The sequence below is a fragment of the Sus scrofa genome, chromosome 6, assembly GCF_054392235.1.
Source record: "Sus scrofa isolate SSC_HxYL_T2T_F1_AM1 chromosome 6, Sscrofa_HxYL_maternal_Yorkshire_Landrace_v2.0, whole genome shotgun sequence".
Lineage (NCBI taxonomy): Eukaryota > Metazoa > Chordata > Mammalia > Artiodactyla > Suidae > Sus > Sus scrofa.
This window is the reverse complement of record NC_139388.1, coordinates 152,414,109-152,440,704: the sequence shown is the minus strand read 5'-3', so window position 1 is coordinate 152,440,704 and position 26,596 is coordinate 152,414,109. Positions and strand designations below refer to the sequence as shown.

General features: G+C 46.6%; 1 protein-coding gene across 6 annotated transcripts in view; it reads left to right on the top strand.

Annotated features, from left to right (window-relative positions):
- CACHD1 (cache domain containing 1) overlaps positions 1-26,596 on the top strand; it is a 404,129-nt gene that overhangs the window by 154,300 nt on the left and 223,233 nt on the right. For 2 of the 6 annotated variants that reach the window (XR_014808082.1, XM_021096540.2), the window contains exon 1: positions 14,176-14,806. The exons of 3 other annotated variants lie outside the window; for them this stretch is intronic. Coding sequence is in view for 1 of the 3 variants with exons in the window: in XM_021096540.2 (XP_020952199.2) it covers positions 14,567-14,806 (240 nt within the window). In the remaining 2 variants the exon portion in view is untranslated. Of the gene's footprint in view, positions 1-14,175; positions 14,807-26,596 lie in introns of those variants that run through there. One more of the 6 variants, XM_084964830.1, reaches the window with a different exon arrangement.

Genomic DNA, 26,596 nt, shown 5'->3' with positions numbered 1-26,596 from the left:
AGCAGCAGACTGGACAAGGGCCAGGAATGGGTTATCAGTCAGCAATGAGGAACCGTGGAGGCCATCAAACTCTCTGATACTATCTTGGAACTTGACCTTGGGCTTTTCACCGACAGCAGCAGATTGTTACCCACAAAAAGGGGTTCCATTTTTGATCCTTGGGCTCCTCTAGGAAAGGCTTCAAGACCTGATTAGGGAAGGCCTTCATCAAACCTTGTGTTTCTCAGCTGTCCAGGCTTATCCTCCACATTCAGAGTCATGTTCTGGCAGACAGTTGGCATTCCATTATCTCAGAAGGAAATTAAGGGGTGAACTAAAAGCAACTCCCAGGGTTCAAGCAGAATGGGAGTAATAACCACAGTACCTGGTCTAGATTCTTTGTTGGAGGAATGAATGAGTGAGTAACCAAGAGAGAAGATATGTGAGCTAACTAGCTTTTGGACTATGACATAAACCTGACTTTTTTCCTATTGCTGATGTAGCCCGGAAAAGACAGGTCATGTACATATAAAATCACATTTAGGTTGAATGTCTTTTCAAACGGAAAATAATTGTCTCACTCTTTCATTTAAAATATCTAACTTTTGCTTTCACCTTCTGCATATTATGGTTACTCTTTTAACACCAATTAAACACCCTCTATTGTGCTAAGTGGGAAACAGAACATGTGAGCAATAGTGTTTCTGCTCTCAAGGTGATGAGCAGAGAAACTTGGCAGAAAACTCAGTGGGAAGGATGAAGGTGAATTTGATGTTTCGATATTAATCTTATTGGGGTAGTACTTTTAGGGAATGTTGTACAAATTCTTAACTTGGAAATATAGGGGGGGGGGAGCCTTCACCTACTGGCAGAAGGAAAAAGTAAGTGACTTTCCCAGGTTCCTTCTTCATCTCTAAGGAATATCATGTGCCTAAACCAGAGGCCACTCTAGGCAGAACAGATGTCCCACATGGGCAGCTAATGCCTTTACATCACTGCCTGGTCCCCATAAGTGTTTGAATGGTGTTCTACAAACACCAAATAGTTTCCAGATCAGTAAGAAGGCTAAATAGGAAGTGGCCAATTCAAATGTTCATTAATTGAATAAATGTTCATTATTAAGTCTCCACCATGTGTCATTTACTGCTGAGAAGGAAGATATTAAAAGGCTGAGAACAAGCTCCCATGGTGGCTCAGCGGGTTAAGTACCCAACTAGTATCCATGAGGATGCAGTTTCGATGCCTGGCCTCCCACAGTGGGTTAGGTATCTGTCATTGCCGTGAGCTGTGGTGTAGGTCGCAGACGCAGCTCGAATCTCGCATAGCTGTGGCTGTGGTGTAGGTCAGCAGCTGTAGCTTGATTCAACTGCTAGCCTGGAAACTTCCATATGCTGCAGGTGCAGCCCCCCAAAAAAAACAAAAAACAAGTTGCTTTTCTCCTAAAGAAAGTGAGGAACTGACTGCCGTCTGAGAAAGACAGTCAAAACGTAACCATTGCAATGCAGAGTGATAAAGGTTTTGTCTGGGACGGGCTAAGGGAGCCTGGAGAAGAGGCATTTAGGTATGTCTACATGAGGTAGAGGCCAGAGCGGTCAGGAAAGATTTTCTAGGGGGAGGTGATTCGACCTCAAGCTCCGAAAATAAGAATGCCTTTGCGGAGTTCCCGTCGTGGCACAGTGGTTAACGAATCCGACTGGGAACCATGAGGTTGCGGGTTCGGTCCCTGCCCTTGCTCAGTGGGTTAACGATCTGGCGTTGCCGTGAGCTGTGGTGTAGGTTGCAGACGTGGCTCGGATCCCACGTTGCTGTGGCTCTGGCATAGGCCGGTGGCTACGGCTCCGATTCGACCCCTAGCCTGGGATTGCAAGCAGATGAAATCACAAGAGCAAAGACAGGAAGAGAAAGAGGTAGAGCAACGAGGGGTTGTAGTCTGAGATTCTAGCAGCTGGTTTGGGCTGGTGGTGTAGGTGTGTGCTGGGAAGAGGGGAGTTGGGGGAGCGGAGAGACATGTTTAGGTTCCGATCAGTCAAGTCCTTGTGTGCTAAGATTTCTATTTCATCCTGAAGCTTATGTGGGATCCCTGATAAATAACTGAAATGACATGATTTAACCAGGTTTTTAAAAAAAAGGGACTTCAAGGACGAATTTTTTTTTTTTCGTCTTCTGTCTTTTTAGGGCCACACCCACAGCATATGGAGGTTCCCAGGCTAGGGGTCCAATTGGAGCTACAGCTGCTGGCCTCTGCCACAGCCACAGCAACGCTGGATCCAAGCCATGTCTGTGAACTACACCGCAGCTCACCGCAACGCCAGATCCTTAACCCACTGAGCGAGGCCAGGGATCAAACCCGCAACCTCATGGTTCCTAGTCTGGATTCGTTTCAGCTGCGCCACAATGGATACTCCAAGGACAGCTTTTAAATTTCAACCCTGATGCCCTCCCCTGAAGTCAGGCAGGAAGCAAGTCTGCCTGGTCACTGCTGTGAGTTAAAGGTAAGGACACCCAATATTAAGATGCCTGGTGCCTCCAAGTGAATAAACCAAACATGTCCAAGGTGACATGCTGAAGTAGTGGGTCCGGGGTGGCTCATCAAATGCAGGGACACTGAAGGTGAAAATCTGGGATCCAGAGTGAACTTAATTGACCAGGGAAATCTAGAGTGATGAATAGCAGGTGAAATCAGAGGTCTTCTAACTTGTTTTACAGGCTTAATTGCAGATTTTTAGTACCACGCTAGTAAGGTTTGCTTGGGCATTTAAGAGTTGGGGTGGGGTGGGGTGGGGTGGAATGCACATACGATATACAAATAAGCATGTTACTTTTTTTTTTTTTTTCCTATTCTTGACCCCTGGGGCTATAGGGTGAGGTTACAATGTTCAACCTACACCTCTGCTACAGTTGGAATTCTAGAATTTTCCAGCACCATGGAGACATCCGTACGAAAAGCACTGATAGGCCAACTATCTGCCTTTTGTAAAATTCCTCACTTAGAATTACTTGTTTTTGAAGTTATTAAATCAGTATCTGCCCTTGCTCCTAAGTGTGTGCAATACACTTGCCACATCCCTGCTCCCTAGCGTATGGCAAAGTCCCTGATGGAAGTAAGTGATAAAGATTTTAAAATCAGAATCCTGTTTGCCCCATTTGTCACTAAGTCATTCATATGCAACTTTAACTCTCAAGTTCAAGTCAGCTAGATGACACCGATAAAATGGAAAGCCATGTCGTTCATGTTTTTGATATTTCAAGATGTTTTGTGGTCAGGTTCTTATGTTTTGGCTTTCATATAGACACGTGTTTATGATTCCACTTTTCCGAGCATTAGTTTTCTCCATCTCAGAATAGATTTGATAATACCAGACTGTTACGGAGCAGGAAAGCCCTGTAATTAAGAGAGATAGCCTGGATTTAAATAATGACACCATCACATGTTACTTGTGAAATCTTTGGGCAAAGAACTCAATCTTACTAAGCCTCAGTTTCCTAATCCATAAATGGGGATGATCATACCTACTAAGTAGGGTCTTTGCAAGGATAAAATAAAATAATCCATTAAAAACCCTTACCGTAATGCCGGGAACCTAGTGAGAGCTCAATAAATGTTAGCTATTGATATTGTGACGCATAGAGTTTTAGGGATTAAAGAGATAATTCTATTGAAAACACATAGCATCCTGCCTGGGACCTAGTAAGCACTCAGAAAGTGTTGGCTATTGATATTATTTCCAAATACAGTCATGATTTCACTGTGCAAACCAATGTTAGAGTAATTCATTTGTTTTGTTCCATCTCTTCTATGGCAGCCTTGATCTGTGGTTTAAATCTCTCATTGCTGTTTCACTTTGTATATTTCTCATCTTGCCTCCCTAGCCAGAGTGTAAACTCAGAGCTAGCAGCACAGTTTCTTGCATATGGTAGATGCTTACCCTAGAGTTATTTTGATTTGGTTTATCGATTATTCTATTACTCTTAGTTTTTAGAAAATGTTTAAACTTTTGGTAAGATGGAAAGAACTATACTGCTTACCATGTCCAATCAAGGGATTGCTAAGTCCATGGAAAGAAAGTGTCATCTGATTTCAGTGTAACTAGCTGAGAGTCAATTCTGGCTCTTTGCTTTCTTGGACTGAGCTATGTTTAAGTTATTACCATTATGTTTGTGAAAAATCATGGGAGGTCTTGCTAAAGCTCTGAGGGTTTTGTTTTGTTTTGCTTTGTTTCGTCTTTTTAGGGCCGCACCCATGGCATATGGAGGTTCCCAGGATAGGGGCTGAATCAGAGCTGTAGCCACTGGTCTATGCCACAGCCACAGCAACATGAGATCTGAGCCACATCTGTGACCTACACCACAGCTCACGGCAACACCGGATCCTTAACCCACTGAGCGAGGCCAGGGATTGAACCTGTGTCCTCATGGATGCTAGTCAGATTCATTTCTACTGAGCCACGATGGGAACTCCTGAGTATTTTTAATTTTTGTCTTATTTTGGTTTTTTAAACTGGAATCTTGGAGTTCCCATTTTGGCACAATGGAAATGAACCTGACTAGTATCCATGAGGATGCAGGTTTGATCCCTGGCCTCACTCAGTGGGTTAAGGATCTGGCATTGTGTGAGCTGTGGTGTAGTTGCAGACACAGCTGGGATCCCACATAGCTGTGGCTGTGATATAGGCCAGCAGCTGTAGCTCTGACTTGACCCCTAGCCTGGGAACTTTCATATGCCATTGGTGTGGCTCTAAAAAGGAAAAAAAAAAAAAATCCTATGTCATGCTTTTCCCTTAGAAATTTCAACATCTGATTTGGAAATACTTAGATACTAGATACTTCCCCAAAGAAATATGGACGGCCAACAGCCTCGTGAAAAAATACTCAACATTGCTAATTATTAGAGAAAATGCAAATCAAAGCTACAATGAGGTATCACCTCACACTGGTCAGAATGACCATCATTAATAAGTCTACAAATAAAAACGCTAGAGAGGGTGTGGAGAAAAGTGAACCCTACTACACAGTTATGGGAATGTAAATTGGTACAACCACTATGGAAAACGGTATGGAGGTTCTTCCAAAAACTGAATATAGAACTATCACATGATCCAGTAATCCTACTCCTGGGCATGCATCTGCACAAAACTTTCATTCAAAAAGATACATGCACCCCTATGTTCATTGCAGCACTATTCAAAATAGCCAGGACATGGAAACAACCTAAATGTCCATCCACGGATGAACGGATTAAGAAGATGTGGCACATATACAAAATGGAATACTACTCAGCCATAAAAAGAACAAAGTGATGCCATTTGCAGCAACATGGATGGAACTAGAGCGTCTCATACTAAGTGAAGTAAGTCAGAAAGAGAAAGACAGATACCATATGATATCACTTACATGTGGAATCTAAAATATGGCACAAATGAACCAATGTACAAAACAAAAGACTCGTGGACATAGAGAACAAACTTGTGGTTGCCAAAGGTTGTGCGGGAGGGAGTGAGTGGACTGGGAGTTTGGGGTTAGTAGATGCAAACTATTACGTTTAGAATGCATAAACAATGGGGTCCTACTATATAGCACAGAGAACTATATCCAATCACTTCTGATAGCACATGATAGATATATGAGAAAAAGAATATATATGTATGTATATGTATATAACTAGGTCACTTTGCTGTACAACAGAAATTGACAGAATATTATAATTCATCTACACTAAAAATAATAGTAAAATGAAATAAAAAGAAATATTTAGATACTTTTGAGTTGCTGTTTAGTTCACTCAATGAGTCTGAGTAAAGAATCCCTGAGTTAAATCCATCTTCCATACAATTATAGTGTGATCTTTCTAAAATGTCACTCCTCTGCTTAAAACCCTTTGCGGCTCCCCTTCCTGAATGGGAGAAACTACAAGTTCCCTGGCCAAGGGCCAGCAGCCTCATCCACTGCCCCTTCCCACTTACTGCTGTAGAAATCCCAAACTTCCTTTCTTCACATTGTTTTATTTTAGTCTTTGTACATTTTTATGCCTTTTTTTTTTTTTTTTTTTTTTTTGTCTTTTGTCTTTTTTGTTGTTGTTGTTGTTGTTATTGTTGCTATTTCTTGGGCCGCTCCAGCGGCATATGGAGGTTCCCAGGCTAGGGGTTGAATTGGAGCTGTAGCCACCAGCCTACGCCAGAGCCACAGCAACGAGGGATCCGAGCCGCGTCTGCAACCTACACCACAGCTCACAGCAACGCCGCTGGATCGTTAACCCCCTGAGCAAGGGCAGGGATCGAACCCGCAACCTCATGGTTCCTAGTCGGATTCGTTAACCAATGCGCCATGACGGGAACTCCCCTTTTTTTTTTTAATGCCTGAGTGACCCCTGCCTGTATTTGGTGACACTCCTCAAGTGACATCTCCTCTAGGGAACTTGCTCTGACCTCCCTCCTTTGTTAAATTAACTGCCCCCCCCCATAGTACCTGATGCCTAAGCTCCTTCCCTAGAGCATTCCATATTATATTCATTCATTCAACAACTATTTCTTGACTATTTACTATGTGCCAGGTACTACTTCAGATACCCAAGCTATGTTGGTAAAACACAAAAATCTTTGCTTCTGTGGAGCTTACAATAAACAAAAAAGCAAACATACCCAATGTTAGATAGTATAGGTACAATAGAGATAACAGGATACAGGATATAGGGAGTTTCCAGAGAGGGTGTTACAGGAGTTACGATCTCTTTCTCTTTTTTCTTTCTTTCTTTTTTTTTCCTGGCTGTGCTCATGGCCTCCAAAAGTTCCTGGGCCAGGGATCAAACTGGAGCAGTGATCTGAGCCATAGCAGTGACAATGCTGGATTCTTCACCTGCTGGGCCACCAAGGAGGAGTTACAGTCTTTTTTTTTTTTTCTTTTTTTGCCTTTTTTTTGCCTTTTCTAGGGCTGCTTCCCACGGCATATGAAAGTTCCCACATATGGGAACTGTGGCCTATGCCAGAGCCACAGCAACGCGGGATCCGAGCCGCATCTGCAACCTACACCACAGCTCATGGCAACGCCGGATCCTTAACCCATTGAGCAAGGCCAGGGATTGAACCCGAAACCTCATGGTTCCTAGTCGGATTCGTTAACCACTGCGCCACGACGGGAACTCCGAGTTACCGTCTTATATGGAACTCAAGGGAAGGCCTCCCTCATAAGTGAGTCCAGACTAGACTCACTTTACTAGCAGTAAAGTTCATACGGGCAACCAGTCTTCTTCATCCATGGGTCCCTAGCACCAATAAATTGGGACAGAGCAAATGCTCAATAGATGCTTGTTGAAATTAACAGGAGAGGAGTTCCCGTCGTGGCGCAGTGGTTAACGAATCCGACTAGGAACCATGAGGTTGCGGGTTCGGTCCCTGCCCTTGCTCAGTGGGTTAACGATCCGGCGTTGCCGTGAGCTGTGGTGTAGGTTGGAGACGCGGCTCGGATCCCGAGTTGCTGTGGCTCTGGCATAGGCCGGTGGCTACAGCTCCGATTCGACCCCTAGCCTGGGAACCTCCATATGCCACGGGAGTGGCCCAAGAAATAGCAACAATAACAACAACAACAACAAAAAAGACAAAAGACAAAGAAAAAAAAAAAAGAAATTAACAGGAGAAAAAAAATTGTTGCCTTAGAAATAAGGCTATTTCTTGACAGAGCTCTATGGGTGCCAATTATTATTACTTCCTTTCTTCTTTCTATTTCCTTTCTTTTTTTCATTCAGAGCGGCACAGGATAGAGCAGCAAAAGAACTGAGTTTAGAGTTAAACAAACCTGGATTGCACCCCAGCTTTGCTGCTTACTAGCCTATAACCTCAGGCAAGTTATTTAACTTTTCTGAGCCTCAGGTTCCCTGTGTGTGAAATCATAATAGTCATCTTGTCTTTTCTATTCCGATGCTTAAATGATAGAACATAGGAAACACACTAAGAGTTCAAGAAAAGATATACTGGGTGCCATGTATGGTCTACTCTTGGCTGGGTCTCGGTTACTTACATCTGTTGCTCTTATTCTCTCATGACTAGCTTCCAATTTGAAGGGGAAAGGGAAGGAAACCTGAGGATTTTTAAAATCGGCAGGAAGAATATAGAAAAACCTGGGCGGCTCTGTGTGCTAGGACCCATGCTCAAGACCATCAGCTCTTTCCATTTATTTAACAAGAAAGCACACTTGCAGAGATCTCAATTCTTGTAGAAGGTAATGAGCAAACGCTCATTTCTGCCCTGGAAGTTACTGAGTCTATTCTCCTGAGCTCTCTGAGTTCGCAGATTCAATATACTTTGCAGCCAGTTAATGTTTTGAATGGGAAGCCTGCCAACACCATTAGGCTGAGAATTTGTTGTGACCTTGACCCTCTTTCCACCTCAGAGCATGCGAAGGGGAATCGTGGTGGCTTGGAAACTCCATAGCACATTTTTGGAAATCTGACTAAGAATTCCTCAAAACAGTCTGACATGGAGGTTTTCTGTGGTGAGAATCTTGGCCTGCAAGTACCATGAGGCGGTCTCTCATTGAAGGGGCTTTGTACCTTCCAAAATGTGGAAGAGCAGCCAGCTGAGGAATCTCGGTCCATTCTTCTTTAGCAGTCAAGGTACAGTATTGTTAGTGCTACTCTTTGCACGGAGTGAGTGATTCGTGGATATTTCCTAATTTTTTCAGTTCTTTCATGCAACATTTCTTGGGTTTCTACTTTGGGCCTAGAGATGTGCTTGACAATGTGGCAATGAAAAAGACCATCGTGGTTCCCGATGGGTGATTCTGCTGTAGGAAGCTATGGGCCACGCTTTGAGAAACATTCAGTTGGAGAAAACAAACCTATAAATGCACGATTACAAGGCTACATGTTGGAGCTCCCGTCGTGGCGCAATGGCTAATGAATCCGACTAGGAACCACGAGGTTGCAGGTTCGATCCCTGGCCTTGCTCAGTGGGTTGAGGATCCGGCGTTGCTGTGAGCTGTGGTGTAGATTGCAGATGTGGCTCGGATCCTGTGTTTCTGTGGCTCTGGTGTACGCTGGTGGCTACAGCTCTGATTCGACCCCTAGCCTGGGAATCTCCATATGCCATGGGGGTGGAATCTCCATATGCCGTGGGAGCAGCCCTCAAAGAGGCAGGAAAAAAACAAAAAACAAGGCTGCATGTTAAGTGCTGGAGCTTATGAAGCAGAAACAGATAATGAACAAGTGCCTAACCTGGTCACAAGCAAGGAATCCAGGGGTCTCCAGGGGAGAAGCTTAAGCTCTCATATTTTTCAGGGTGGTCTCTGGTCTTCTAGGGACAGGTGTGGTGGACTTACTTACCAGTCTTTTCCTCATTTTGTAGTTCAAATAGCTGCAGAGTCAATAGTGTCCTCTCTGTAAGAATGGATGATTGAACTTGATCCTTAGAGTTCCATCGAGACAAAGGGGAGAAAAAAGTCTGTTATTAATAGAACATGTAGACTTGAACTGCAATGCGAAAGGTCTAAAATCAATTCTCAGTGTGGGGACGGTCTCTCACAAGCCACATTTCTCTGTACTCCACTCTCTCTTCTCCGTTTGACTTTCTTAGCTCCTTTTAATGTTTAGCTCCCTCCTTGCTTCAGCTTGCAGAATCATATTCATGATTTATTGGGTGCTTCTATGTACAGGTACTATGCTAAGAGCTTTATGTGCCTTTTCTCAAAAACTTTGGGTATTACTGTATATATAGTACAGATGAAGAAACTGAAGCTAAGAGAAGTTAAGGTTTACAGAGATGATGCGGCTAATAAGTACTGTCCTTGAGATCCAAACCCAGGTTTTCTGATTCTAAAATCCATGTCCTTAGCTACCTTGCTATATGGGTGCTTGTGCCTGCATGCATGCGTGTGCGCACACGTGTGCACATGCGCACACATACACACAGAGCTATATGTACAACTTTTCAAGAACGAAAATTGCTTGACCCAGCTCACCTTTTTGCTATGCCTTGAGTGCTATAGATTGGCTATCTGATTTTATAAGCTCACTTAGGTCTAATCAGCTGCCCCTGAAAGCAATCAATTGATGCTGAGAGGAGTTGATGGTAGGGCAATTAAACTTACATGCACTGGAGACATTAAGGAGTAGTTTATCAGGCAACAAACTTTTATTGGTTTATCTACCAATATATATGTGTGTAATCATTTGTATCCAACACCAGACAGTAGCTCAGAGCTTGCCATTTGAAAACCCAGGTTTGCACACTGGCACTGCCATTTAAAAGTTGTATTACCAAGAGTTCCCACTGTGATGCATCAGAAACAAATCTGACTAGGAACCATGAGGTTGTGGGTTCAATCCCTGGCCTTGCTCAGTGGGTTACGGATCTGGTGTTGCTGTGAGCTGTGGTGTAAGTCACCGGTATGGCTTGGACCCTGCATTGCTGTGGCTGTGGTATAGGCCAGCAGCTGCAGCTTTGATCTGACACCTAGCCTGGTAATCTCCATATGCTGCAAGTGCAGCCCTAAAAAGCAATAATAATAATAATGATAATAATAAAAACAAAAGTTGTATTACCTTGGACAAATGATTTTATTTTTCTAGGACTTTTCCTGTTGGTGACCGAGGAAAAGCACAGGGTCCTTCCTGATTAGTGAGACTCTATTGAGTGTAGGAAGGGGGCTAAACACTAGAGAACCCAGATGAGTGAGTTACCACCTTGGGGAGCTTATTTGCAGTTCACAAAACTTATGGTGGGGAGGGTCTGTAAAATGCATACTTCAAGACCCAGCCACCTCCTGAGATTCTCTTTCAGTGGACTTGAGGTAGAGCACAGGATTTGCACTGTATTGAGAGCATCCTGGGAGTTCCCACTGTGGCGCAGTGGAAACGAATCCAACTAGTATCCATGAGGACTCGGGTTCTATCCCTGGCCCCGCTCAGTGGGTTAAGGATCTGGCATTGCAGTGAGCTGTGGTATATGTCACAGAGGTGGCTCAGATGTGGCACTGCTGTGGCTGTTGCCAGATTCAACCCCTAGCCTGGGAACTTCCATATACTGCACCTGCAGCCATAAAAGAAAAAAAAAAAAAAAAAAAAAGAGCATCCTAAGGCTCCAGGTAATGGTGACCTAATGAGAAGCAATAGGGTGGAGAAAACAGGACTTTTCAATGGATAATCAGTGAGCGCTAAGAGAAGACTGCAGAGCTGGGAGAACCAAAAGAGCAATCAATTCTGTGGAGTCTGGTGTCAGAGACCGCTTCACAGAGGTGAGGTTCAGCCCAGTAGGGGCTTGTCAGGTGGGGAGAAGGGAAGGGCTTTCAGCACCACCAGCAAAGGTGTTTTCTGAGGGTGTTGAGGATTTGGGGGCATAGTGGCTTCAATAAGGCCAGAAAGGCAGATAAGCCAGAGCACAGAGACTTGTTCACTGTGTTTCTCTCTGGTGGAGAAGAAACATTGGAAATGTTTAGGTTAGTGAGAGACCCATTCAGATTTAACTTTTAGAAATGTGATTATGGAGTTCTTCAGGGGCCTAGTAATTAAGGATTTGGCAATGTCACTGCTCTGGCTCAGGTTCCATTCCTGGCCCAGGAACTTCCACATGCCACAGGCACAGTTAAAAAAATAAAATAAAAATTAGAAGAAGAAAAAAAAAAAAAGAAAGAAATGTGACTTTGTTTTTGTTTGTTATTACTTTGGCTGTGTCCATGGTATGCAGAAGTTCCTGGCCCAGGGATTGACCCCTGCCATAGCAGTGACCCAAGTTACTGCAGTGACGTCTGATCTGTAACCTACTGAGCCACCAGGGAACACCTAGAAAGGTGATTTTGGTTTCAGCATGGAGCACAGAAGGATGGGGGTGTGGTGGACTGCGTGGAGACCAGAGCCTGTAGCCATAACACAGGTTGGCCGTGATAAGGAGCTGCAGTCAGCCAATGGGATACAGATGGAGAGCAGGGGATGGATAAGTGAGATATACAGGGAGTGGATGTAGGAAGGGAGGTATCTAGCTTGGAGAGGGGGTGACATCCACCCGGATTTGCGGTGGGGTATCGATTTAGGTGGAAAGCAGGAGAAATCTAAAATGAGTTTGAATTCAAGTGTATCTAGTAGAGAAGTCAGCAAGCAGCTGGAATTTGGGAAATCCCTCTGAAACGGTAGATAAAATTTTGTTTAGAAGTTTGCAACATTCTGATGTTGTGGTGATAATTGAAGGCATGAGCATTCTCAAAAAAAAAAAAAAAAAAAAAGTAAAAAAAGAAGACATAGAATTAGAATCCCAAGAAGTAGGACTCCAGGAAGTAACTGTACAAAGCGTATGGGTGAAGATGGAGAAACCATTTTGAAATCATTTCAGAAGGATGGATTTGAGATGTGTGACAATTTTCGTTATAGTAAACTTGAAGAGCCAAAGATCAATAATGTTAGCTGCCATTTATCACTTTTGTTTTTTGTTTTTCTCTTCCGCTTACCACATAGACTAGCATGTTTCCTATCACTAATTAATTATCATGGGCAACGGTCTAACAATAAAAAATAGAAGTTATAGGATCATCTTGCTACCAAATGTCGGTTCAACTCTGGGATAGAAGACAACAGATAGATTTCTTTTGATCCCATCATGAATTCAAGAATCATTTTTTACAGAATCTACTTTGTGCTTGGTACCGAGTGAAGGGTGGGTGATGGAAAGGTGGACTGGTCCTTGCCCTCAATAAGCTTGCCTTTGTTCCAGGATGTGTTATGTAACATGAGCACTGCAGATAATAAATGATGGTGTTCCAAGAGTCCCCTGTGCATCTCTCAAAGGGGCCTGGAATGGAGAGTGTAACAAAATGAAAACGCATCGTACAGCAGAGACCACACAGACTAGGGAATTCAGAACTAAGAAACAATCACTAGACAAAAGGGACCAGGGAAAGCTTACAGAAGGTGAGTTTTTAATACAATGTAGTCAGAACAGTACAGCAGAAGGTTTTGCTGTAAAGTGAAGAGAACACCAAATCCAGGTTTGAATCCTGCTATGGCTCTGGAGGTAGCCTTCATCTTCCTGGAGGTGGCTGTGTCCTCTAGGAACCCACCAGCAGGAACCTAATGAAGCTTGGAAGGATATCGGTTTTACCACCCCCATCTCCCACCCCATCCCCTTGTTCTAGGTGCTTCCAACAGGTGATTTCTCTGAGAGCCTGGGCCAGGAGTGAGAAGGTGCCAAGTATTCTGCCTTCCCGTGTTTCAGAGGAGAGATTGTGGGGCAAATTCCACCTCAATAGTTTTGTGGGGGTTTGTTTGTTTGTTTTTTGCTGTTGATGGGATCCAGTGGTTCATTTCCAAAGAGAACCTGAAAGAACTCTGTCCTATTTAAGAGCAAGAGCCTCGGATCTGCTTAAATTCTGGATTTGCTTCTTATCCCCTGGGTGACCTTCGGCAATTTATTCCACCTCTCTAAGCCTCGGTCTTTGTTACCTAAAATTTTGGGATAAAGATACGTACCTCACAGGGATGTGGTGGGGATTAAGGGATAATGTATACAAACCCCAGAGCACTGAGCGGGGCACACAGTAGTTGGTTAAAAAAAAGAAAAAAAGAAAAAAAAAATCTGCTGATCCAACGATTGCTAGCTATTGTTATTAATAACATCGAAGAAAAGCAGGGAACGCACAAAAACGCCAGTCTCCTCCTTTCCCAATCTCTGCCAGGCAGAAAGCCAGCGTCCTAGAACTTAAAGGGACTTTCGATGGGTGGGATCTTGAGCGGGTGGGACCCCAGAGTCCCTCGCGTGAGGGCGGAGGCGGAGGGAGGCGGTGAGAGCCGGGGTGGGTGGCAGTCCCGGGCGACCAGAAGGCCCCAGTGACCCCCGACCCGGGCTGGGCTGGTACCCAAGCCGAGAGCCTGCCCTAGGGCCCGCGGTGTCTCGAGGGGCCGGTTCTAAGGCGGGAGCGGGGGAGAGAGAGGAGGGGCGACCGGGGAATGTCCCCGCCTCTCTCCCTGCTTCCATAAATCACCGCAGCCGCGGCGGCGGCCGCGCCGGGAAGTGCACGGAGCCGGAGCGCAGCGTGGTGGCACCAGACACCTCCCTTTCCCCAGCCGCTGGCTTTCTTCAGTGTTTTTTTTTTTTTTTTTTTTTTCTTTCTTTCTTTTTTTTTTTTTAAACCTCCCCCTCTCCCTCCTCGCTCGGGTGGCTGCCCCTGCCTCGCAGCGCGATCGCCGCTCCTCCTCCGCGGGTGCAGCCGCCCGCCCTCGCCGCCGCCTCGCTCGGCCGGAACCCGCGGGAAGCGAAAGCTCGGCGGCTTCGCCTTGTCAGCCCCGCGGCCGCGCACCGGGTGCAGACGCCGCGGCTCTGCCCGTCTCCCGCCACCCCGCGGGGGCCGCGCCGGCGCCGGGGTCCCGGGGACGACTGGGGCGGCCGCTTCCTCTCCGGCCGCGGCCGCGGGAGCCCGGCGATGGTGGCCGCCCGCGCTCCCGCGCCGTAGCCGGGCGCCCCCTAAGTTTGGGAGCCGCCGCGGCGCGGGGAGGCGACTGCAGAAGGGCGAGAAAGTTTTACGGGGTGCGCCGAGCGGGCCCTGGGCGCACCTCCCGGGGCTCCCTCCCCGCTTCCCGGTGCCTGGAGCCCGTCGGCGGGGAGTGGGGGGAGGCGGCATGGCCCGTGAGCCGGAGGAAGAGGAGGCGGCGGGGGCCGCTGCCCTGGCCCGCGGGGGTCGGGGCTCGCTCCGCCGGATTGGGGCGCGGCGGCCGCCCCTCTGGCTGCTCTGCTTGGCGGCAGGCTGGCTGCTGGGCGCCGGGGCCGACGCCGACTTCTCCATCCTGGACGAGGCGCAAGTGCTGGCGAGCCAGATGCGGAGGCTGGCGGCGGAGGAGCTGGGGGTTGTCACCATGCAGGTAAGGGCCCCCCTTCGCGCCCACGAACTTGCCAGGTATCCTGTCTGTCCCCGCGCAGAACCCGGTCCCACCCCCAGTCCTGGTCCCCTTGTGTGCTCACCAACGTCGCTGGCATGCCCAGAGCCCCCTTTTCCCGTACACCTCTGCCCTCTCCACGGACCCCTGACTACACATCAACTTCTCTTACAGGCACTTGGGCCCCCTTCTTTTTCTCCTCTCCAGAAGCCCCTGCCCTTTGCACCGCACCCACTCCCCCCCCCCCGGCACAGCTCCATGATCTCGACAGGATTCTCGGGTTCCCTCACACCTCCCTTGCTAATTTGCACGAATTACCCCGCCGTCTTGTGTTACCCCGCCACCCCTGCAAACTCCCCTTCCCTCTTTGTGTTCCCATCCCTGGGCAGACGGCCCCGCCTGGCTCAGACGACCTTCTTTCCCCTTGACTACCTCCTCGGGTCCCCCGACCGAGGCCCACCGATGGGCTCCGAGAGGGAAGGCACCGCCGCGTGCGCAGCTGCTCCAGGGCCACCTGGGTCCCGGCGGAGCGGCCGGGGGCGTGGACTCTGGGCTCCCTTTCCCGGCCCGGGTGCCCTGGGGGAGGGGCTGGCTTGGCAGACTCCGGGTAGATTTGCAGACTCGTCCCGCGTGGGGGACTTCTTTGGTGCTTTCCGCTGTTGCTGCTGTCGGTTGCGGGCTGTCCGCTCTCTTTTTTTGTTGTGTGTATGCCTTTTGGCGGGGAGGAAGAAGGGAGCATCGTGGCTAAGAGTCGCCTTTCTCTAAATTGTTTACCAGGTCCGTCCTCCCCAGGAGAGGAAGGGGGGGGGGGCTAAGGAAAGAGTGCCCGAGGCTAGTAAGGCATCCTGAAGATGTTACTCTTAAGGAACAGTAGTAAAAAAAAAAAAAAAAAAAAAAAAGGCTAAATAGCAACCACCTGGAGATTCCATCGCGCCCTTTTTTTAACCTCCTTGGCCGGAAAGGCCTGCTCCATTAGGAGGAGAGGCTGCGAAGACATCCCGAGTCCGAAACCTTTGCTCTGTCTCATCCTTTTGCCTATTCTAACCGCAATAATGGTGATAAATGTGGTCTTCGAAAGAGCGACGTTTCCAGGAATGTGTTCTTGGAATAGGTTTCTGATTTCGAGTCTATGCTGACCATCCTTCTACCTCCCACCGCGAGAGGTGTTTTAAGTCACTTGGGATTCAGGTTTCTGATTTTTTTTTTTTAAACCTCCCTCCCTCATCCCCCACCCACCACCCGAGTCCCTTCCCAGCATGATAGCGCCGTTCCAAGGACTTTTACCACTGTAGTAAAAGATGATTGGTTTTCTGTTTTTGTTGAGCGAAGCGAGGTTCAAGAGTGGATGGTTAGCCTGAAAGAGAATTCTGTGTTTATTTGTAGACACCGGCCCTGAAGTGCCATAGAGTCTGATTCTTCTTCATTTGCATAACAGTGGACAAGCTTTTCAGATAGGTCATTTAACTTTTCTTTGCAGATCTTTTAGATCCAGATTAAGTTATAATTTTTTCCATATGCCGTTTCTGATTTCTGGTGATTGCTGACAGAGTTCTTGGGAGTGAAGTGACTTTTAGAGGAAATGGCACTAAAATGTTAAGAAAAAACTAGGATTCTTTCCCCCCCCCCCCACTGATGACTGTTTAGTTAAGGGCACAAACAATTGTGTATTTGCATAGAGACCGTCTTTTAATAAAGGGAATTTAATACATTTGCAGTTTTGGACTGTGCTTGTAAGATTAGTAGATATTACCTTCATCCCATTATCAGTCTGGACAAGAGACTTGAGGGTGCCCCCCCACCCCATCTTCCTATAAGCTTAGGACCAGCTTTTTCTAAGATGCCGACAGTAGTTTTACTGTTTCTCACCCGATCCTTGACAAAAGGTGAAATCGGATCCCAACACATTGTCATTCAGGTAGGGATCCAAAGCAAATGTAGTTTTAAAAGGCTTCCCTGTTGAAAAGGAGACACTTTAGAAAAAAAGCGCTGAGCAGTGGGGGGTTTGTGCCCAAATGGCCCTTTATCTCCTTCCAACTGGCCTCTTTCTAACACCTTTGCAACCTCATTGTGGTAACTGGCCTCCCGGGGACAGGGTTTTGTCTGGCAAAATGTGAAGTGGCTTCTCTCCTTTTTTGAAAGGAGCAGCACTTACTGTATTTAAATTCCTCTTCTCGAGCCGTACATTGATCTGCCACTTGCCTCCATCTGGGAAAACTGGGGAGAGTTTTTTAATTTTGTTAGACTGCCAGCTTTTCAGGGGAAGGAACACTTATAAAATAACATCTAAGGCAGGTTAGATTTCTGGCCCCCAGAACAAAGGTTGCGAGCCTTACATTTTCCTCTATAAACCTCTGGGAGTTGCTCAATGGGCCTGAAATTATGTGGGTTTAGTTGCCTAAAGTGCAGATTATGCAGTCCCCCCCTTGTGACATGCTGGATTTTATAGCTGTGGTGCTAGTCTGTTGCTCAGAGGTAGGTAGACTCCTGTGGGCATTAAGGTGAGCAGGGTCAGACGTCCATCCTAGATACGAGGGGGTTGGAAAGAGATGAGGTCTCTTTGCAGGAAAAGAATGGCCTCCCTCGATTAAAGGATTGACTCCTTTCACTTGACCTTGGCGTTTCCAGCACAGGGCAGACCTTTCAGGACAGCATCCTCTTTGACAAAAAACTTTGCCCAGGTCCATTTAGACATTAAAAGCCTATTCCCAGACTTTTAAGTTGCTGCTGCCGAAATTCTCCAAAGACCGCTTTTAATTTTGAGAAATTGCAAAAGCAGCTCCCAAAGGAGGCCTGTCGCCGCCTCTCGAATGGCAGCCCATACCGCTCACAGGAGGTCGCAAGGAGTAATTTTACAAAAACAAAACCCAAGCCTTCTTTCAGCACCGTACTTTTCCCATGGCATCGTTTTTTGTGCTTGCTGAGAGAGAAGACAATTTGAAAAGCGGTCTATCTTAAAGATCTCAGAAAGGTTTTTCTCATGGAGACTTGCCTGCTCATGTTTTTTTGGATGGGATGGTTCCTTTTTAGGAATGGACAAAATTAAAAAAAAAAAAATCTCTAAATGATTTACATCACCTAATTTTGCCAGTGCCCTGGGAAAGCCGCCACTGAATACTGCCCCCCTGGCAGCAGACCTCATACATCATGGGTAAAAGTCAAAAACCTAATCATCATCTCCTCAGGGGTCTGGTGGAGTGAAGCCATTGACATTGAGATCTGGGGAGCCGAGTGGCTGTGTCCTGGGAGCCTTGGCTCTGCTTTTTCATTCATGCCACAATTTTTTTTTTCCCCCTAGTCAAGGCACTCATGGAATGAAAAGAACTCCACGTTGGGTCATTGGCAACCTGGGTTCCAGCTCGGCCACTGTAGAAGTCAGGGGAGGTTTATCTGCAAAACTGGAGACGAGGATTTCTTCCCAAAGATTTGCACCGTGGGCTTTGTGGAGATACTGTGGGTGAGGGTCCCTGTTGGTGTGAAGCTGGCGCCGGGGACTTGTGATAGATGTAGGTAGTTGTTCTTAAGAGGGGAAATAGTCATTGAAAGCTGACTGGGCACAGAGCTCTATGGCAGGCAGGTGTTTGGGGGAGTTACAAGGAGGTGTAACAGCCACAGCCCCTTCAGGAGTTTTCAGTTTGGAGGAGGAGGTACGATGGCACAGGTAAAACAGCTAAGCAACAATGCCTGCTTGTTAGAAGGCATATCTGGCTCTGGGAGCCATTTCACCAGGCACTTATAGGGCCCATTTAACATTATATGACAATACAGGCTTCCTAACAGCAAGGGCCTGGCTCACGGCCAGGGTACCCGCCTTGATGTGAGCTCTCACTCAGCTCGGCTGGGCTGGGCATAGCCCCTGTGAACTTGGCAGGCATGCCAGCAGGTTGGTCGGACAGCTGCTCTATGAGGGCTGGTTGCCGGGGTGGGGGTATGGGGGGGGAAGGGGGAGGGTCCTTCCCGTAGAGGCAGAAGAAATATCACAAGCACAAACTAGAGCTTCAGCTCCAATGGAAGAAAGCAGCAGCCAGGACAGATGTGACTTCAGGAACTGAAGGGCCCAGTAGGGGTGAGGCATTGACTGAAAATAGAGGTCAGTGTTGTCCATAGTGGCCGAGGCTGCATGTGAGAGGGGAGGCCTTCTTTGTGGGCCCTGGAACAAGTATTACCTAAGTTCATGGTTCATCTTTGCGTCCATTCAACAAACTCTGGGGGAGGCTTCTCTTCCACGAGGGGCCCTGGGTTAGGCTACGCTGGGGATACAAGCTAAATAAGGCCTGGTCCATGCTCGGAAGCTCTCAACGAATGCTGCAGACAGATACAAAAGGAGGTGCTATGTTATGGGGGTTAGTGAGAGGTGCAGATGTGAGGGAAAGCAGTGGGCTGGAGTTCCCATTGTGGCTCAGTGGGTTAAGAACCCTACTAGTATCCATGCCAATGCAGATTCATTCCCTGGCCTTGCTCAGTGGGTTAAAGGATCCGGTGTTGCTGTGAGCGGTGGTATAGGTCGCAGACCGGCTTTGATCTGGTGTGGCTGTGGCTGTGGCGTAGTCTGGCAGCTGCAGCTCTGATTCAACCCCTAGCCTGGGCCATGAGTGTGGCCCTAAAAAGACAAAAAAAAAAAAAAAAAAAAAAAAAGCAGGCAAGCAGTGGGCTGGTGGTACAGTGGAATGAGGAATAGGGCATCATGAAAGTACAGAGGAGGGCTTCCCCAGTGAACTGTGCGCACACAGAGGCGAGTCCTGAGAGGAGCAGCAGCCTCCAACATGAAGAGGAACCAGATCGGGGAGTTCCCGTCGTGGCGCAGTGGTTAACGAATCTGACTAGGAACCATGAGGTTGCGGGTTCGGTCCCCGCACTTGCTCAGAGGGTTAAGGATCCGGCGTTGCTGTGAGCTGTGGTGTAGGCCGGTGGCTACAGCTCTGATTAGACCCCTAGCCTGGGAACCTCCATATGCCGAGGGAGCAGGCCAAGAAAATGGCAAAAAGACCAAAAAAAAAAAAAAAAAAAAAAAAAGAGTAACCAGATCAGCACTTCACCAGACATTTCTACTGCCCTTTGGTGACACTGGACAGGGTAGTTGGCATATCTTAACACCTGAATAGGGGGGTAGCTGTGACTCTCATACTTCTGTCTTATTTCTTTGGCCATCACACCTAGAGCTTCTGTGGGTGTTGGACACAAACGTCTCAGTGGCTCTGGTATAACCGTGTGCTGATTTGCAGTTGGGTTTAGGTAAGATTTGCATTTGCCCCTTCATCCCATCCATCATACCAGGCATGGCATGTTTTAACGTTGATTCGCATGTATATGTAGGCAATCGAGAATGTGTTAGGGAAGAAAAAAAAAAAATCACCTGTAGGTGCAGATAATGCTGTTTGAGTTGATGCCACATATGCGATATAAGCTCCAGGGAGAAAACCAAGGCCTTTACCTCTGAGATGGAACATTTGGAGTAGAAGAAAACTGACCGTTGGTGCGTGACTCTGAGTTGAACTTGGTAAGAACCGAGTGCAAGGAAGGCATGTGGAATCCCTGCTGATGGGCCACCCCTGGTGTGCTTCGGACTTCCTCCCCTTCCTCTCTGCTAATACCTGTCTTTGCTGGCATCGTTGCCAGTGCTTAGGTTTCTCCTACCAATTGGACTTGAGTCTGGAGGTCTCGGGGGAGGGGAAGGAGATGGTTTTACACATTATAACTCAGTGCTATTTCTGGTTGCTGCTTGAAGAGTTCCTTCCTTGAGCTTAAGTGGCTGAGCAGACAGGAACCTTGTAGAACGCTGGAAGTTTGGTATTATGTGCAGCAGGATTTATTTTGAGTCTGCTTGAACCTGGCGTAAAAATGTTTTGGAAGCCAAAACATAAAGGGACAGCAGTTTTGACTCAGCTGGTTATTCACTAAGTAACTTTCAGCATGTTAGCAAATTGCTCTGAACTTCAGTGCTGTCATGCTTCATTTAGTTAATGGAGGGAAATATCTTCTGACACAAAGTCTGACATGGGAACAGTCAGTAAACAGAAATAAATACGGGACAGCCTGTTTGGTGCCAGGGCACAGAACCTGGAAGGCAATACGCATGTAACTCTGGAGCCCTGAATGAAACAGAAAACTAATCGGTAGAACTTGCAGACTTTGGTGTGGTCAGTCCTCTGGCCCAGAGGTTACCAAAGTGTGCCACATGGACCTCAGGGATGGGATGCAAAACCATCCTGTGGGGTTTATGAAGAAAATGGTAGGGCTGCTCTTCATAGTTATTTATTTACCCTTAAGCTTTTTTTAATACAAGGATTTGAAAAAATAATACAGAGGAAAAGAAAACAGCCTAGAATGCTCTTGGGGCATTTGCTTGTGACTCAGCTGGTTGAGGATCTGGCATTGTCACCCCAGTGGCTCTGCTTACTGCAGTGGTGTGGGTTCATTCCCTGGCCCAGGAACTTCCACATGTCACAGGTGTGGCCAAAAGAAAAAAAAAATGATCTCGTGGACAGACTGGTTTCATCTCTGCCTCTGCCTCCGCCTACTCTTCCCCTCTCCCCAGGTTATTTTGAAGCAATTTCAAATATCGTACAATTTTATCCATGCATTTTTATTGCATCCTCATTTAATTTCTGCATTCATGTTCTTAATGTGCATAATATTGGTGCACTTGTATACAGAATTTGCAATCCATAGATACAAATATTCTGAAGGGCATCATTTTGTTCAGGCATTTTTTTTATAGTGACGTGCCAGAACAAAATGATGGCTTTGTCCCCTAGCCCTTTACAAATAGTTGCAACCTCTACTCAGTGGCCTCCTTAGCATACCAGATGTAAAGCCCAAGATTCTTTGGGGATGCTCCCCTGGGACCCTTTTTTTCTCCTGTGCACATGCCATCTGGCCCTCTTTGCCATGCCTGGCTTTCCCCTCTAGGCTGTGTGACGTTCCTTGCTTTCTTAGTGGCTGGCCTGTAGTCTGAGCACATGTGTGTGACTTATCCATCGTGGACTCCATCTTCTTCTTCTTTTTTTTTTTTTTTTTTTGTCTTTTTAGGGCCACACCTGCAGCACATGGAGGTTCCCAGACTAGGGGTCAAATTGGAGCTGTAGTCTCTGGCCTACGCCACAGCCACAGCAACTCAGGATCTGAGCCATGTCTGCAACCTACACAGCTCACAGCAACGCCACAGCTCACAGCAAGGCCGGATCCTTAACCCACTGAGCAAGGCCCTCATAGATGCTAGTCAGATTCATTTCCTCTGAGTCACGACGGGAACTCCAACTGCATCTTCTTACTCCTGCTTTCTTCCTTTTCCAGAGGAGGAAGGTGGGAGTGAGACAGAAACAAGGCCAAACAAGCTGGCAGGGGGGGGTGGGGAGGGAGGGAGGTCGAAGTGGAAAAGCTGGAATATGTAATTATATAATATATAATGTATGACTGTCTTCTGATGAGTCCCTCGACAGATATGCAGATGCACTGGGTGCCTTGTTGGAGAATCCAGGGAGAGTGCCAGGGGAGTATGGGATGCCCAGGGCTTTCCTTCCAAGAGTTCACATCTTGCGTCTTATCAGGGAGGCTAAACCAACTTGAATGGGTTAAGGCACTGTAGAAAGAAATGCTTAAATATGGGATTAAGATGACACTCAAGGCTGCTAAGGCTAACATTTCCACCAATCAGTTAGAAACAGTGAGGCCGGCCTGGCATAGGTCAGTAGGGGACAGTGTCGGCTGTGTGTTGTAAATGGGAGGTCATGTGCCAGGGCTGAAGGGAGGCAGGTGCTACCAGCATCTCCAGCCACTACCTCAGCTCTGGTTTTCAGAGCTGCTGGGTATCTGCATCCCCAGAGCGGCTGGGTATCTGAATCAAGATGAAACCTCTCACTTCTTAAGATGTTGGCAGCTAATTCAGATTCAAAACAAAACAAGACAAAACAAAAACACCATGTGGGCCAAGCCAAACGTGTTTGTGGCCTGGATCAGGCCAGAGGCCCCCACTTTGCCGTGTCTGGATTAAGATTACTGAGTGCACTTCAAGAGGGGAAATCAGTGCTTGTGCGTCAAGATTTTGAGGAAGCAAGTTTCTGTATAATAGAAAAGAAAACTTCCTGATGGAAGAGTTTGAAATTGGATCGCTTTAGGAGACCAGCTCCCTGTCATCATAACTGTTTCAATAAGGAGTCATTGAATGGTTATTTGGTGCCAGGCATCATATTAGGTCTGAGATATCCATCAGTTCATTTCCAAGGCAACGAATGGTGTGAAAAAGGAGGTTCCAGATGCTTGGAGAAAGCGTGTCAGGGATGTTAACCCATCTGGGGGTGGAGAAGGATTCTGGAAGGCCTTTCAGCAAAAGTAGAAGGAATAGGAGTCGCTTAGAGAGCGGACTTCCCAGAAGCCTCCTTTGTGATGGCACCTTCCAGAAATGGAAAGGTTTGGGTTTAGAGAGCTAGATGGGGGAAAGGGTACAGGAAGGGGTCAGAGAAGTAGAGAGACGTCAGGTTGTGGGGTTCTTTTGTGTCCGGGGAGACATACGGCTCGTAACAGAACACCCAGTTCACACTGGCTCGAACCAGAAAGGAATGTACTTCCTTATGTGCTCGAACAGTCTGGGCTAGATCTTTGGGCAGGGCTAGAGTCGGGCTCAGACCATGTGGCCCTAGTCGGTTTCCCTCTGCAGGCCTCCTCTCCTAAACAGACTCTCCCGCTTTGTCTCAGCATGGCTGGCAGTAGCTTACTGGTGTTTTGAGTTGGGAACTAGAAGCTGCTTGCATTTGGAGGAGATGTGCTCTGGGGAAGAGAGATTCTGAATCTGAAGAAAGTGGGAACTTGGTGTCTAGAAAGCTCAGCTGCATGATTTGAGAATGCAGGCACCATCTGCAGCCACCAGCTCCCAGGGTCTGCTCTATGTCTAGGTCTGCCTCCCCCAGTCCAGTTCCAGGAGGGCCTGTTTTGCCTACTTCTGCCTGGCCTCTGCCTTTGGCCCCCGGGGGGCTGCAGGTTCTCCCAGACCTGTCAGATCCACAGATCAGTGGGTACCATGAGAACTGGGAAGAAGCAGCGAGAAAGCCACGTCTACTGCCCTCCTTTTATAGTGGGAAGTGGCTCTGGAGATCATACCTGTGGGCCGTGGTAGACTTCGAATTCAAGTCTTGGTTTTAGGACGCTTGCTTGTTTTTTGTTTTTTGGTTTTTTTTTTTGAAAATTAATTATTGTTTAGGGCTGCACCTGCAGCATATGGAAGCTCCCAGGCTAGGGGTTGAATCAGAGCTGCAGCTGCTGGCCTACACCACAGCCACAGCCACACGGAATCTGAGCCACATTTGTGGCCTACGCCGCAGCTCACAGCAACGCGGGATCCTTAACTCACTGAGCGAGGCTGGGATGGAACTCTCATCCTTATGGTCCCTAGTTGGCTTTGTAACCTTCTGAGCCACAAACGGGGAACTCTAGGACTCTTGTTTTTTGACCTTTTCCACAGTACTATCCCAGGAGACCTCCATTTTTCCAAGAGAAGCTTGCCTTATAATGGAAAGAAAACTTAATTGAGAACTTTTACATTCCTCTTTTGAAAAAAAAAAAAAAGTTGGCTTAGTTCTTTTATGGTTGAGAACATAAAGCTGATAGTCTAATTTGACAGCTGACTTTTTTTAAGTTGTTGTTGAAATACCAAGAAGTCAGCGAGCCTCTAAAGAAATACAAAAATTCTGAGACTTACCGCAATGATGTTAGATATTTTTAGATATTTTTAAATGAACAAGTTTAAGGGGTTAATAACTGTTTGTAATCATGATGCTGTACCACCCAAATCATTTTTTAATAAAAACGGGGAAGCATAAAAAGAAAATGAAACTTTCGGGGAGGAACAACTGTGGTTGTTTGGTATTTGTTTATGTAAAACTACAGAAGAAAATTCCACCTGTAATTTTCAGGCAGTGCTATTTTGGAATTGAATTCCAGGACTTCATGTCTCTTCCCTTCTTATTCAAGTGTGAAGTTCTTTCTTTTGTGTGTGTGAAAATTGTAATAGTATCATTACTCTGGAGGGGTTGTTTATTTGACTTGATAATGAAACAAAGTAAGTGTCATCTGAATGCCTCTTAGCTTTGCCCTCTTTGTACCAAGTTCAAAAGGAGCTTCCCCTGCTTCAGATTTACATAGTCACATGATTCCTGGTTAATTACAGTTAGAGAAGTTCCAACGCCCAAATCGCAGGGTGGGTTGACTGAAAAGGAGCTTCTGGTCCCTATTTCCCTGGAACTAGTGTGCTTTATTGTCATCGTGGAGAAGCCAGTGGCGGAAATTCTTATCTGTTGTACATGATAATGTCCTGGTTCTATTCCAACCATAACAGTTATTTTAAAGACTCAGTCAAAGCGCAAGACGACAGCACTCCCCCCACCCCATTCCCCTTGGTTATTATTATTATTTTTTTTTATTTTCACACGCCGTATTTTAAAAGATACTTCGAGGCCCTGGTAGAAGGGCAGTGAAAATCGGCACGCCGGCGAGAATGAATCTGAATTTTTAATTAGGCTTTGAGTTGTTTCTTCAAAGTGCGGAGACATCATTAGGGATGTAGGTCTTGTTGCATTAGCAGAGACTGACATTTCACTTCAAACGGGGAGAGTGCAGCTGTCCTGTGCAGATAAAAGTTGCCAAGTGCGGAATAGCAAGGTGGATTGGTAGATAATTAGCTGTCCCCCATTACTGCAGTGGGGAAGAAGCCTGCCAGTCATGGACAGGAAGGAGGAATTATTAGCGGGAGAAAATCCAAGTGTGTCATAAAGCAATTTGGAATCTCTTCAGCTGTGGCAGAACTGATAAGGCGTATGTTACAAACTGAGTCTAAGTATATGATGGCCAACTTTTTTTTTCTTTTTTTTTACAAGCCTAAATTCAAAAGAGGAATGGCCAGAAATTAATGATCCATAAATACCCTGAAGTACAGATTCACCAGGCTGCCCTGACTCTGCATATAAAATAATTAACCAGCTTAAAATAGGCTTCATATGTGCACGTCACTTGAAAATAAAATGAGAAGGATGCTATGCAGGGGGAGAAGCATCATAGGGAGGCCGTAAAGCCTTGCCAATTACTGTGCTGTGTATACCCACGAAAAGATATTTGAAGTAGAAATTTTGAAGTCTGTCACCTCCCTGATATGAGTTACGTTATTTAGAAAAGGTGTTTATGGCCTTAGCTTATGGGTAGAGGACATGTTTGTGAGCATTTGAATATTGTTAAAAGTTTTTCTGTGATCTTTGCATTCATCTCTGGGACATGAGAGATGCAGAAAAACCTGTTGGGTTTCTTATCCATTCTCAGACATTTTGCTAACTCAAACGAAACTTTGTGGGATTTTTTTTGGTCCACTGGATTGTTCCCTGGGCCCCTATCTGGATCCTGAACTCCTTTGTCCTAATTCCACCCACATCCATCCATCTATGTGTCCATGTGTCTATGTATGTGTCTACCTATGTATCCATGTATAATGGCCACACCTGCAGCATATGGAAGTTCCCAGGCTAGAGGCTGAATTTGAGCTGCAGCTGCCGGCCTACACCACAGCCACAGCAATGCCGGATCCGAGCCACACTGCAACCTACACCACAGCTTTTGGCAAACGCCAGATCCTTAACCCACTAAATAAGGCCACAGATCGAACCCACATCCTCACAGAGACAGTGCCAGGTCCTTAACCCACTAAGCCACAAGGGGAACTCCTCCGCCCACATTTATTGATTGGCTTTCTCCAGAATCTGTGTCTCCCCTGGCAGCTCACCAAAAGGAGGTGCCGAAATG